Source organism: Gallus gallus, chromosome 10 (genome assembly GCF_016699485.2).
Source record: "Gallus gallus isolate bGalGal1 chromosome 10, bGalGal1.mat.broiler.GRCg7b, whole genome shotgun sequence".
NCBI lineage: Eukaryota > Metazoa > Chordata > Aves > Galliformes > Phasianidae > Gallus > Gallus gallus.
The window spans coordinates 7527605-7539949 of record NC_052541.1 but is presented as its reverse complement, the minus strand read 5'-3'; the positions used below and the strand labels follow the sequence as shown (position 1 = coordinate 7539949).

Sequence of the window (12345 nt, the reverse complement as noted above, 5' to 3'; positions counted from 1 at the left end):
GTCTTGTGTGTGTCAGGAGATGCTTGGGCCCTTCCAACAGACACTGTTGCTTAAAGGCTTGTTGAATATACATAGGTTGCTCTGAATGTAATGCCTCTTACCTGTTTCCATGGAAAACTGCAACAGATACAAAGAGCACAACAACAGTATTTGATAGAGAAAATTCTTGGCTACAAAATGCTTTTTCAGCATAGTCACTATCATTGTCCACACATTTTTGCCAGTGATGAACAAGAGCCTGCATGTTGTGCTTGAAACAGTCTGCATACGTTTTTGGAACGTGGCTTGTCTTTTGTGTTGCTGTTGCCACTGCTGAAATGCACCATCCACCACCTCACTGTGCTCACACCCGCTGTTTGGTCCCTGTAAATATTCAGCAAGCATCGATGAAAGTCACTGGCTGCCATTTTTTCCACATGGAGGCGTTCAGTTCCACATCTTTGCTTCATACACACATCTATGGCAGGTGCCATTCTGTCAGACTGCCCCTCTGCTGCCATCTGTCACAAGGTGCCAAAATGTAACAGAATACTGGTGGGAAGGTTCAGCCTCTACTGCTGTACCACCAACATCCACCTTCAACACCATGGGCTTATAGGAAGCTTCCCATAGGAAGCATTACTTTCAGAGCAGCCCGTGTATATTACCTAAGATGATTTTTGTGTTCTTCTTAGGATCACTACTCGCTGCTTTAAATCCCTTTACCTCTAAAGTTTTATCTTACTCTCCTGGTTCATTCACGTGGAAGTGACTTAGTCTATATAAAAGTATGCGTTGCTGGTCTGTGCCCAGCCTGCTAGAGTTTCTGTATCGCACAGCATTTGCCTTTTTTGTGTGTCTGTATTGATTGGGGGGGAGGGGGGAACCAGTAGTGTAAAAACTCGAACAGGTTCCTTAAGCACTGCCATCATGATTTTGTATCTGACTTCCTGGTTGAGAATTCTACACTAGCCAGTCCTTAATTCGTTTGGCATGTGCTGTGTTGGTCAGGGGGCAGCAGGGGTGTGTCATTCCAAGTGAAACCAAACCATCACATGTCAGAGTCAGAGTGTGCGTGTTCTGTGTGTAATGCATGAAATGCCTCATGAAAAGGAGGAAAAAGACACCTGGTAGAAAGATGAACGTGTTAATGCTCCTATATGCTCAAGTTAACTATGTAGGCTTTTTTCTAATTTAAATGACCTGTGAACTGTTTAGAAATCAGTTTTCATCCCATTCTCAAAATGTTATATTTTGCTTTAGAACTGTTCCTTTAAACAATTTGTTTGCATAATTCAAATGGTGGAATAAAAATCAGAGAATTTTTAGTTGTACATGTGCTGATTTAGCAGAACTTTAACATAAATCCTTATGTCCCACTGACTTCAGTTTTTAAGCAAGTAACATGTTTTACTGATACGGGGTCATGCATCTCCACACATAACCATTATCTGCTGACCTGTTTCTTACATAGGTTATCATCATGTACAGCCTTAATTTTCACAAACGCTTTGTTTTACAATAAGATATTTTTCTTTTTTCCTCCTACTATGTGTCACTTTTGAGACGAAAGCAATGGAAGAGTTGTTATGATAATCAGTGGATTACGAGCGCTGTTGTTTCTGGCAGAAAGGAATCAGTTGTGCCAAAAGATTACTTTGGCCTTTGTCAGTGCCAGCCACGACTTTTTACTCAGCTCCTGGATCAATTACAACAAAACAACAACAATGCTGTCAGCTGCAAAATGCAGCGAATTTCCACCAACTGATGGCTCACTATAGTGGATTCTTTGCATTTTCAAAGGGCGTTATCCAGCCTCGAGGATCCTTCCCACATGCACAAAAGGAGTCTATAGTTTTTGTCTGGCTGGTGTACTTTAATATGCCTTCTGCAGGCTGTCTTTGTTGCAATGGGATTTTATAGCTTCATAAAACATGTTCCATAAGGAAATAATGATTAGAGTAGTGTTACTCCACAGATAGCAATTTACACAACAGCTTTTATTTTCTTGCATTTTATTTTGTAACGTGGCCGGTCTGAGGTATATGCATGAAAAGTGTTTATTCACAATATAAAGCTTGGATGTAAGGATGCTTGTGTGAAGTAACGTGCACTTACGTCTTATTTGCGACACTTAATTCTTATTTCTAGGTTGTGACACTGTAAAGCTTTACAATTTATATAATATGTCATGTAAAGTATTTATGCTGTGTGTCGATTTATGAGAAAAGTCTGGATGAGAAGAAACAGAGTAATTCGTTGTGTTTTATAGGCAAAAGTGCATTTAGGGTGGAGTTGTTCTTGCCTTTAAAAATAAGAAGTCTTGCTTGTGTGTATCAAGAACTTAGTCAATACAATAATGGTATTATCCCTTACCAATAATGTACCATGGCAAAATGTTGTTGCATAGCATTGGTTATAAGATGATTTAAGCAATTAACTTTGAATAGAAAATAATGGAAGCGATTGCAGGCAATGTACTGTTGGCCAGATAACGCACAGAAGATACGTTCTGATACCGAGTTTAAAGCTATCCCTATTTTTTTTTCTTCCCCTTTCTCTTTTGAGCTGTAACCCTGATTTGCATAAAGGGAACCGATTCTAAAAGAACCGTTAGAGAATTTTAGAAGATTCCTGTTTTAGGAGAGCAGACATCATGAGTCTTTCTGGTGTGTGTGGTGGTTTGGTTGTGTGTGTTGTTTTTTTTTTAACCCTTGAAATATAAAACAGTCTGTTGCCTTTTTCTCCCTTATGCTAAAATAGCTTGCATGTAAAAACCAAGCAGGGAAAATAATTTCACAGATTTCACAATGCTCAAGCAAGACGTGAGAGCAAAGAGTAGTTAACAAGTACACTATCACAGTATGTGCTGCAATGTTCAGTGCTTAAATTGCAGGATAAATCATGCTGTGCAAAAAAACCAGGCTAACGTGGTTGTGCTTGTTTTGTTACTCAAGCTAACTTCTTATGAGTTTTGTCAGGCTGACTCTGCGGACTGGCAGATCTTGACTTTTTCTGCACCCATTTTCAGCAGCTGCAGTTGTCAGAATGAGTGGGTTGCTTATAGCTGGCTTCCTTATCAAGGAAATTCATCTTAAGTTTTGCTTTTAGAAAGGCCTCATTAAGGATATGGAAGAGATTGAATTTGCATTCAGGTTGCATCAGGGAATGTTATGATTTTGGTACCTTTTCTTATTGGTCTCTTCTCTTTTTATTGATAGGTATGGATGAGCGAACAGGTGCCGCGTCCTGGGGAACAAGTGGTCAGCCAAGTCCTTCCTATGAATCTTCAAGGGTAAGGTTCCTGTGTTATAACTGATAATAAAAGATCGTGGGATTGTACAGTGAAAATTTGCAGGTGATTTGGCAACGATTTTGAGGGGTAAGCTCTTTTCAATAAACAGAATAGCATCTTTCAGTTTCTGATGACTTTGATACGCTGCAGTAGCAATTCAGATTTAAGGCTAAAAAAATATTGCTTTAGTGTTTATGAAAATAATACATAGCTGTATACTTCAGTCATGAACATGCATTTTATTTACCTTGTGGTCAGAAATGAAGATAAAACATATGTTGCTTATTGAGGAGCAAATGTATTTGCAAAGTGTAAGGAGCTCTAGCCTCTCCATTGGTATTAACCAGTTAAGTATGTGCTGTGTCACAGAGAAACTTCACTCTTTAAATGCTTTTCTCCCGTTCCCATTGTAACTTCATCTACCTCACTTCGCAATTGAAAGTTTTTTTTGGTAGTATCTAGTATCTAACAATAATACTGCCTTTAAAAATCCTGCTTGCTAGTCAAAAGCAAGCCTTTTCTGTATTAAATCTCTTAACCTTTCATCTACTCAGTTTTCTTGTTATGAATGCCTACTCCTTGAAGAGACAATGAGATAAGTACCTAATGAATTAATTAATAGAAATACACTGTGTAACTGATGGCCCCAGTCTGAATAATCTGTTCTGATTTCACTGCTGTTGAGACAGAGAGATGTTAATAGCTTTCTCTTGCTGTGGAATGAAGTGGGTGGGCTGCAAGGTCTTGTGCAGCTCATTAGATATTGTTAAAACTTGCACCTGTCTTTGGAGGAGAGAGCATTAGAAAGACTTATCACAAGGTCTTAATTTTCCCATTGATCTCCAGTAAATAAGCTAGAATAAATTGGTATAAAAATGCTGCAAGATGTACAAGTGTTTCTGTGCAACACAGAAATTAGATATCCTTATAAAACATCCCATATAATTTGAGTAATAAAGACCAGCCTTTAGGTGGTTTAGGTGCCTTTTCCACATCTGAAACGTCATCTTTCAGTATGTAGTGTTCTTACTGTAAGTGTTTAGTGTTCTAACACTCATTTATGAAGTTGTTGATCAGTTTGAATCAATCACAGGACAAACTGACCTAACTATAGAATTTGAATGTTTTTTAAGTTTACAAATAGAAAGTTAAAATGTAAGCCAAGAGTGAAATTTTATCTGTCCTTGTATTTGTGGAAGAATTGAATGACTTTGGAGCGCATCACTATGAAATTTAGCACAGAAACACACAAAGAAGTTGTATGCAACCTTTTGAGATTATTTATAAACTAAAAATGATGTAATCAGGCTCACCTCTTCCTTCCTTCTGCCAGAATTATGTTTAGTAAGTTTTCATTATTTGGGGAGGGGCAAGTGGGGAATAAAAATGGTTTACTTCTTAAACTGTTCATGTACCTATTCTAGTAGTGTTGAGGTAATAAAGTTTCCTTCACTTCCATAGGGAATTCTTTTTAATATTAAAGGCAACAGAAATTCTGGGTGGAGGTGGGAGGGAAGTCCTAAATTGTGATGACAGGGTCAGAATAGACGTTTTGTAGAATCAATGTGAAGTGTACATTTAAAGGAATTCAGGTGGTTTGGCCAATGTAAATATAGGTTTTTGTCTAGGTCTTTAGTACATTAGCAACTAGATAATAGGAGAGGGGAAAAAACAAGTTTCAGTAGAGCCCTACATCATACATGAAACAATTAAGAATGATTGTCTGGGATGTCATTTAAATAACAGCTATTTTGCAAAGAAAACTGAATTCCTTTTAAAGGAGAACTCCATTCTTGTGTTTTCGCCCACGAAGTCATAAACATTAGAAAAGCATACTGTCTGCATATAGGGTTGTAATTGTTACGAGGTACAAATCTTCTGAAGAAGAAAAAAAACACAGCACGAAAGGAATGAATGAAAGAAACCCAAACCACAAAGGAAATTGTCTATTGTATTGAAATTACTGGAAAAATACTAGACTTCACTTACAAGTCTAAACCAAGTTTGTAGGCATATGTTTTGGGTAAGATTTATTGTTTTATTCTTCTGTTGTTTTTCAGCTAATGAGGTAATGATGCTGCTGGCTCAGAATTTTACATGTAGATAACCAGATCAAATGACTATGAGGAAGAGCTAAAAATATGGGGGGGAGGCTGTACTGTAGGTATATAGATCAGTTTATCTGATAACATGGCAAGTGGTGCACTTTGCCTTTTATGTATCTGGATTATGCCTCATGATGATTAGCATCTAAAGTTTAAGTTGGAATTGTTTTACAATCCCGGTTCAGCTTTAATGCTTCAAAATCCAGTGCTTTTTTTCCTATAATTTTGGTATTGGAAAGTTAATCTTGTCCTAATTGTTCTTATTAATCGCTTATTTACAGGAAAATGGCAGTCTTCATGGAAAAAGCTCAGACCTCTCCACAGACATAGAAAAGTTGAAACCACAAGAGGTACCAGTTATTCTTTTTATCTCATGTGCAGTTTTGGTACATGCTTTGTTTAATCTGCCTGCTGCTGACTACTGGAGTTTTTTTTCTTAAGTCGTAATACAGCAATGAAATTGTATGAGAGTTTAAATAGTTGGCAAAATACAGAATGGAATTTCCAGAAGCGCATTAAAAAAAGCAATTTTTGGTGAAATGGACTTACTTAATGGTAGCTAAGTACCTGTTACAGAGGAGTTCTTAAGTTGGTGAAAGTCTGGCTGAAGGAGGTCTTCCTTTCCTTTCCCTTTTTCCTGGTGAAGTTCTGTTCAGCTCAGTGTAGCTGCTCTGATTATGTCCAGCAGTAACACTTAAGGAATGAGTATAAATGCAGGGCACATATTTTACTGCCTTTACTGATTTGCTCTCTCAGTGAAGCCCAGCCCTTTTAGGGGCTTTGATTTTCTGGACAGTGCCAACCTTTGGAATGTTGTTCTTGTAGCTACTGCTGGGTTTATTCTCTGAGTGCTGTGAGTTTTTCTAACTTTGATTATAATTTTGGCCAAAATAACAGACATCTTCTGGCAAAAATATTGTGTGCTGACAAGTTATTTCTTGGATTTCTACCATGTTCTTGTGTCCCGATGAGTAATAATTAGTTGCTACCTGTGTAGTTCATAATTTTTTCAGTGAGCATCTTTATTTTACATGCCAGCTGTATGTGTCTTCCATCAAAATGAGCAATCATAATCTATCTGTATGTCTCTCCTCACATGGTAACTTGCAGCTTCTTATCAGCACTTGGTGCAATGCTCTGAATTTTTCTGCTTGTTTGGTATAACTCAGAACTGGGTTGGTTGCTGCTGCATACGCTAGTTGAGGTGAAAGCTATGGCATTAATTTCTGCATGACATAACGGTACTTTCATTTCCTGTTCATTTCCTTCTCATTAGTGAGTCTTGTGATTTTTTTTTTTACTTTCACTGAGCTCTGAAGTGATATTGCTTCTAAAAGTAGAAGAAAAATTCCCTCTGTATTATTGTATATGCTATACAGTATTTACCATGTTGTTTTGACATTGAATTGATTGTAAAGCATGTTTCTTTAGTGTATACACAAAACTTTGTGCTAATTTATTGCCAATTGCATAGAGAATTTGCTTCGCAATTGAGCACTAACATTTAGTTAGAACGTTTTAAAGTATTTTTTGTTAATAAATGTTACAGTCTCTTTGTTTACTCACTCCTCTTGATTTACTGATGCAGTTGTTGAACATTGGTCTGAGTACAGCTTTTTTTGGGAAATAGGGAAAATACATGGGTAACTTTATTTTTACTGTGAAAACGATGTATTTCTGTGTTTGGGGTGGGGCATTTGTATTTTTCTCTTCTGATCAATAGTTAATTCATGAAATTCCTTCTCTTATCCCACTACAATTGAGTTTTCTTTAAAAGTATCTGGTAATACCATATTAAAGGTTAAAATTTTCTGTGTAAGTAGTATTTTGAAGTCTGGGAATCACTGCAGATTGAGAAAACTTTGTTTTTTCAGTACCTAGCAATGTTAAATATCATCCTAACACTGAAGTTTTAGTGGGCATTTGTGTATTTAGAGTTGGCTGTGGTGCTATTAGACTGGTGAAAAGATATGAATTGAGACACCGGTGACAATTGTGTGTGACATCTCTTGCACAGGCCAAATGTTTTGCTGAGATGAACCACTTGAAAACAGATCTGTAATGGAAAATAAGAAAAAATGTAGGAAAGCCTTGTTTTTAGAGGAATAGTAATTATATCGGGCCAGTGGAATTCTACAGCATGCTGATTTCTGCCTTAATCATGAATGATGATAGTGAAGTTCGTATGAAATGCTGTGTCAAGTTTTCTTTTTTTTCAATGACTATCTTCTGATTAATGTATGGAAGCCCTTCCCTTATCTGAGTGATGTAGAACAGAGAGATGTTTGCATGTATTTGGAATCCGTTGCACTGGAAGGCTAACTGTCTAACTGTCTCTTAGTGTATGTTGCAGAGTTGTAAAGCTGCTTTTTGAGAGCCTTGCTCTACTGAGCTCTTTGAAGGCAATTCAGAGGTACTGAATCAAATAGCAGTCAGCTGTTACGCAGTAGTACATTGGCCTATAGCTCTTGGAAGTTTTGTTGTCCTCTTGTGAGATGCCTCTGCACTTTTAGCTATTCCACTTCTTTTGGAAGTTCTAATTTATCAACATAGCCTTAGTAAGAGGTTAGTATAATCACTTTTTTGGGATAACCACTCTCACTCTTGTTATCTTTTGATTAAACATTTTTCTACCGTAGTTTTTATTGCAGTGTAGTGGCTTGTATGTTTTGAATAGTAATGCTCTTTGAGGTTTTCTTTCATTGCTTTGATTTTGTTATAACATGTCTTAGCCAAAAAAAAAAAAAAAAAAAGGATCAAATTAGTTGTTCATCTGTTTAGATTGCTGTCTCCTAAAAGAAGCAAATAACAATATTTTCCATTAGACATTTCCTTGCTGAATTAGTTTGCTTGTTTGTTTGTTTGTTTTTTTCCTTAATACACATAGTAACTTAAAAATTTGGCATCAGTTAGCTGAGATGCTTTGTTTTGTAAAATCTCTACAGTGGAAGCTTTGAGTATCTTCAAGCATTTATATTGTGAGAAGAGCTATGAAGTATACATTTTGACCTGATTTAACATAGAATCAAGTTTCAGTCTACTCTAAGGTAGAGTTCAACTGTTCTGAGTACCACTGTTAGATTTAGATGATACTGCAGCATCAGTGAGCAGATCATACACTCTATTTATGTAAAGTACTCAGATATACATTGAAGCCCAGAATTCTGTATGCCCATCCTATTCTTTCTACATCTTCCCTACTGGTAGTACTTCTAGTCTGCAAAGAAGTCAAGAGAAAAAATAGAAATGAGTTAGCAGGTTTTGAAATAGTATTTTATACCTCTTAATCTCAGGTACATTATGAGAAAGGAAGCTGTTAAATAGCAAAACAAGACAAGAGGGACACAGAAATACAGTAAGTGTTACTGAGTCTGTTGTATTTGTGTCCTTTTTGTCCTCTGTTTTTTGGCTTTATTTTTTATTGTTGGGGATGGAAGGCTGTTGGTAGTTCTGCTGATTATTTGCTTTTCCCAATGAATTCTATAAGAAAGCAGATGATTCAGTGTAAAACCAAAACTTAAATATCCAATATTCAGTGTGCAGGGCACTTCTACAAATGCAGCTTACTCTGTAAATTGATCTGTGGGCAGCATTTTTATTTATTTATCTTTGTGAATCCCTATCATATTGAAATTAGTATTGGAATTGTTCTCAAGGTAACTTCCTACATGGCCAAGGAAATGTCTTATTTCATGTCATGTTGATACTTGTCTCACAAAAGCTCAGGGAGGAGTAATTGGCCATTTAATCTAGCTGTTGAAAATAAGATTCATCATTCACTAAGTAAGTTCCAGGAAATAGATAAAGAACTAGAGAATACTCTGATTATTGGAAAATAGATTCCTTGTTCAGTCTTCTGTCCCTCTGCATTCTTCCCTTTCAAAACTCAGCAGTGTTTAAAATAAAAAATGAGTTTGCTTCTTGTTTTCCATTCACTGGCACTTTGTTTTCATGTGTTTCAACTGATATATGGGAAAAGCTAATGGATATTTTGATAGCTGTATTACAAAGCATGTAATCTTCGGTGACACTTGTAGTAGCTGTGAAACTGTCTTGTCTTTTTCCACTAACACCTGAGATCTAGAGTAGTGACAGCTACTTCTTCTTCTCCCCTTGTGTAGCAAGTGACGAGAGCATTGGAGATCTCTTTCTCTTGAAATAGAAGATAAAGCTATGTTATTCTTAAGGATATTGTAGCAGAGAAGGCTTGCTTATAGTGGAAGGGAGTTAGTGTAACTCCTTGTTTCTGGGAAAATTGGGCAACCCTATCAGATTACTGTATGCATTTAGCAAAGGGAAACTATGCCTGACCAGCCTGATGCAATGAAGTGGCCAGCCTGATGAATGTGTGGGAGCAGTGGATATTGTTCTCCTGGACTTCAGGAAGACCTTTGACACTGTTACTCATAAGATCCTCTTAGAAAAGCTGCTGAAGTATGGATTGGATGGAAAACCTGGTACAATGGTGGGACCCAGCAGGCAGTGGTGCAAAGCCTGGGTGGAGGCCAGCAGTGAGTCGAGTACCGTAGGAGTCAGTTCTGGGTCCAGTCCTGTTTAATATCTTCATTAACAATTGGGATGATGTGGGGGAGCGCACTCTCAGTAATTGAGTTATGTTATTATCAGTGAACAAACACACAAAATGAATTGGGGTCAATGGTGTGGTTTTGCTATCATAGGATGGATTAGGTTGGAAGGGACCTTAAAGATTCTGTAGCCCCAACCCCCTTCTGTGGGCAGAGATGCCACTCGCTATATCAGGCTGCTCAGGGCCCCATCCAGCTTGGCCTTGAATGCTTCCAGAGATGGATCCACAACTTCTCTGGGCAGCCTGTTCCAGTCACTCACCACTATCTGAGTAATTTTTTTTTTTTTTTTTGCTAACATCTAACTCTTAAGACAAAGGGGAATGGCTTTAAACTATCACTATCAGACCACGTAAAAAAGTTGGTCCTCCTCCTGCTTATAAACTCCATTCACATACAGGAAGGCTGCAATGAGGATTCCCCAGAGCTTTCTCTTCTCCAAGCTAAACAAGCCCAACTCCCCCAGCATTTTTTTTTTCCCATAAGGGAGATGCTCTGGCCCTCTGATTGTCCTTGTGGCCTCCCTCTGGACCTGCTTCAGCAACTACACATCCCTCCTGTGCTGGTGGACCAGGGCCTGGATGATGCAGTACTTCAGATGGTGCCTCAAAGAGTGCAGTAGAGGGGGACAGTCACCACCCTCTCCCTGCTGGCCAGTTCTCTTTTGATGCAACCCAGGATATGTACCACTGAATCCTGTCCAGTTTTTGGATGCCTAAATCCTTTCCTATGAGTCTTCTCTCAGTGAATCCTTCTGCAGTCTGTACCAGCCCAAGGGCAGCATCTTGCACTTGGCCTTGCTGAACCTCATTCTGTTCACTTGGGCCAACTTTTCAAGCCTGTCCAGGTACCTCTGGGTGGTGTCCCTCCCTTCTGTTGTGTCAACTGCACCACTCAGCTTGGTGTTGTCTGTGGACAGATGCACAGACAAGTCCTGGTGTGGGTGATTTTTAACAGACAGTAGTTTCCTGCTTCTGAGCTATTTCTGTAAGATAATTTTCAGGTGTGTTGTATAATAGTACATGCAATTTTATAATTAGGCTCAGAGTTTTAGTTGGTTTTGCTGTACTAGCAACCATAATGATGGAAAACTTTGTTAGAAACAATGCCTAAATTGCCTATGAACTCTTACCTAAGAATGGTGAGAATTAAAAGTTTGCTACTGCTAATGTGTGTGTGTGTGTATATATATATATATTTTTTTTTTTTAATAGATGGAGTTCATTTACTGGAATGATTAGAGAATGTCTCTCTAATCCTGTGAATTGTCTGAAAAATGAATAAAATGTTGTTGGGAGTATTCAATCTTAAGAATGCCTGCACTCTGCAGTTAAAATTGCAGCTCTAATTAGCAGTAGTCCTCCAGCTGCATTTCATGCCAGGCATTATTATTTTATGGTACTTGTTGCTTTTGTTTGCAGACATATCTGATTATTGTCTTTCTGAACACAAACATACTGTGAGTCTGAAAGCTGGGGCGAGGCCCATTGCAAAATGAACAGTCACAATGCTACAAAATGCTGCAAGGGAACAGTTAGCTTCTGTTAGGCTTAATTGTGGCTGTAAAAGTGCAGAAAGAGCAAGTTTTATTGTCTTTTGTGAAGGTTAGAGCTTGCTTGTATATTAGGTATGTAAGAAGTTGGAACAAACAACAGGATTGGTAGGCAGCAATTTTCCACAGGGCTTTGGAAGCCCACCTGTAGTCCAAAGCATGATATCATCAACCTATTCAAGAGTGAGGTAAGAATATAAATTGTGAAATAGTGCCTCCCAAGAGAGCAAAGACCACTTGGCATAACCAGTTACTAGCTGTGATCAAGTTGAATACTCTTCTGGAGGCAAGTACAAGAATCTTCAAAATTGCCATGCACTGGAATTTTTTCCTTTATCAGAAAGAAAGGATGAAATGGAAACATGTCCTAAGCTGTCTTTTTTTCACTCTTGGGCAGTATATATTACTAAGTTGTCTTTCAAACACAGATTTGAAAGGGACTCCGGTAGCAGTTTGTGTGCTCCACCCTGCTGTTGTGTTGCTTTTGCCATGAGAGATCAGCTCAGATGTCAGCTGGGTGGTGTTTTCTCTGAAACTTAGCCATACAGGTGGGATGTGCCTCTTAGTAAATCACTTTTTATTGCTGTAGCAAGCAAACCTTTTAAGGCTCACAAACGCGTTCTTCTTTAAGCAGTAAATATATGTTGTCAATTTGCACCATCATATTCGTTAAATACATTCTTAGGCCTCTGTTGTGCTACTAAAAGCTTCCAGTATTTTAGAAGCTTCTGAAGTTCTCATCTGTGATTGACTCAAACTCTTTCCAGTAGAGCATTATGCTGTTCATTATGTAAGTTAACGACACGAATGTAAAAGCAAGGAATGGTA

General features: G+C 38.0%; 1 protein-coding gene across 21 annotated transcripts in view; it reads left to right on the top strand.

Annotated features, from left to right (window-relative positions):
• TCF12 (transcription factor 12) overlaps positions 1-12345 on the top strand; it is a 186820-nt gene that overhangs the window by 70879 nt on the left and 103596 nt on the right. For all 21 annotated transcript variants that reach the window (XM_040706208.2, XM_040706218.2, XM_040706220.2 and 18 more), the window contains 2 exons: positions 3201-3274; positions 5661-5729. In XM_040706208.2, coding sequence (XP_040562142.1) covers positions 3201-3274; positions 5661-5729 — 143 coding nt within the window. The remainder of the gene's footprint in view (positions 1-3200; positions 3275-5660; positions 5730-12345) is intronic.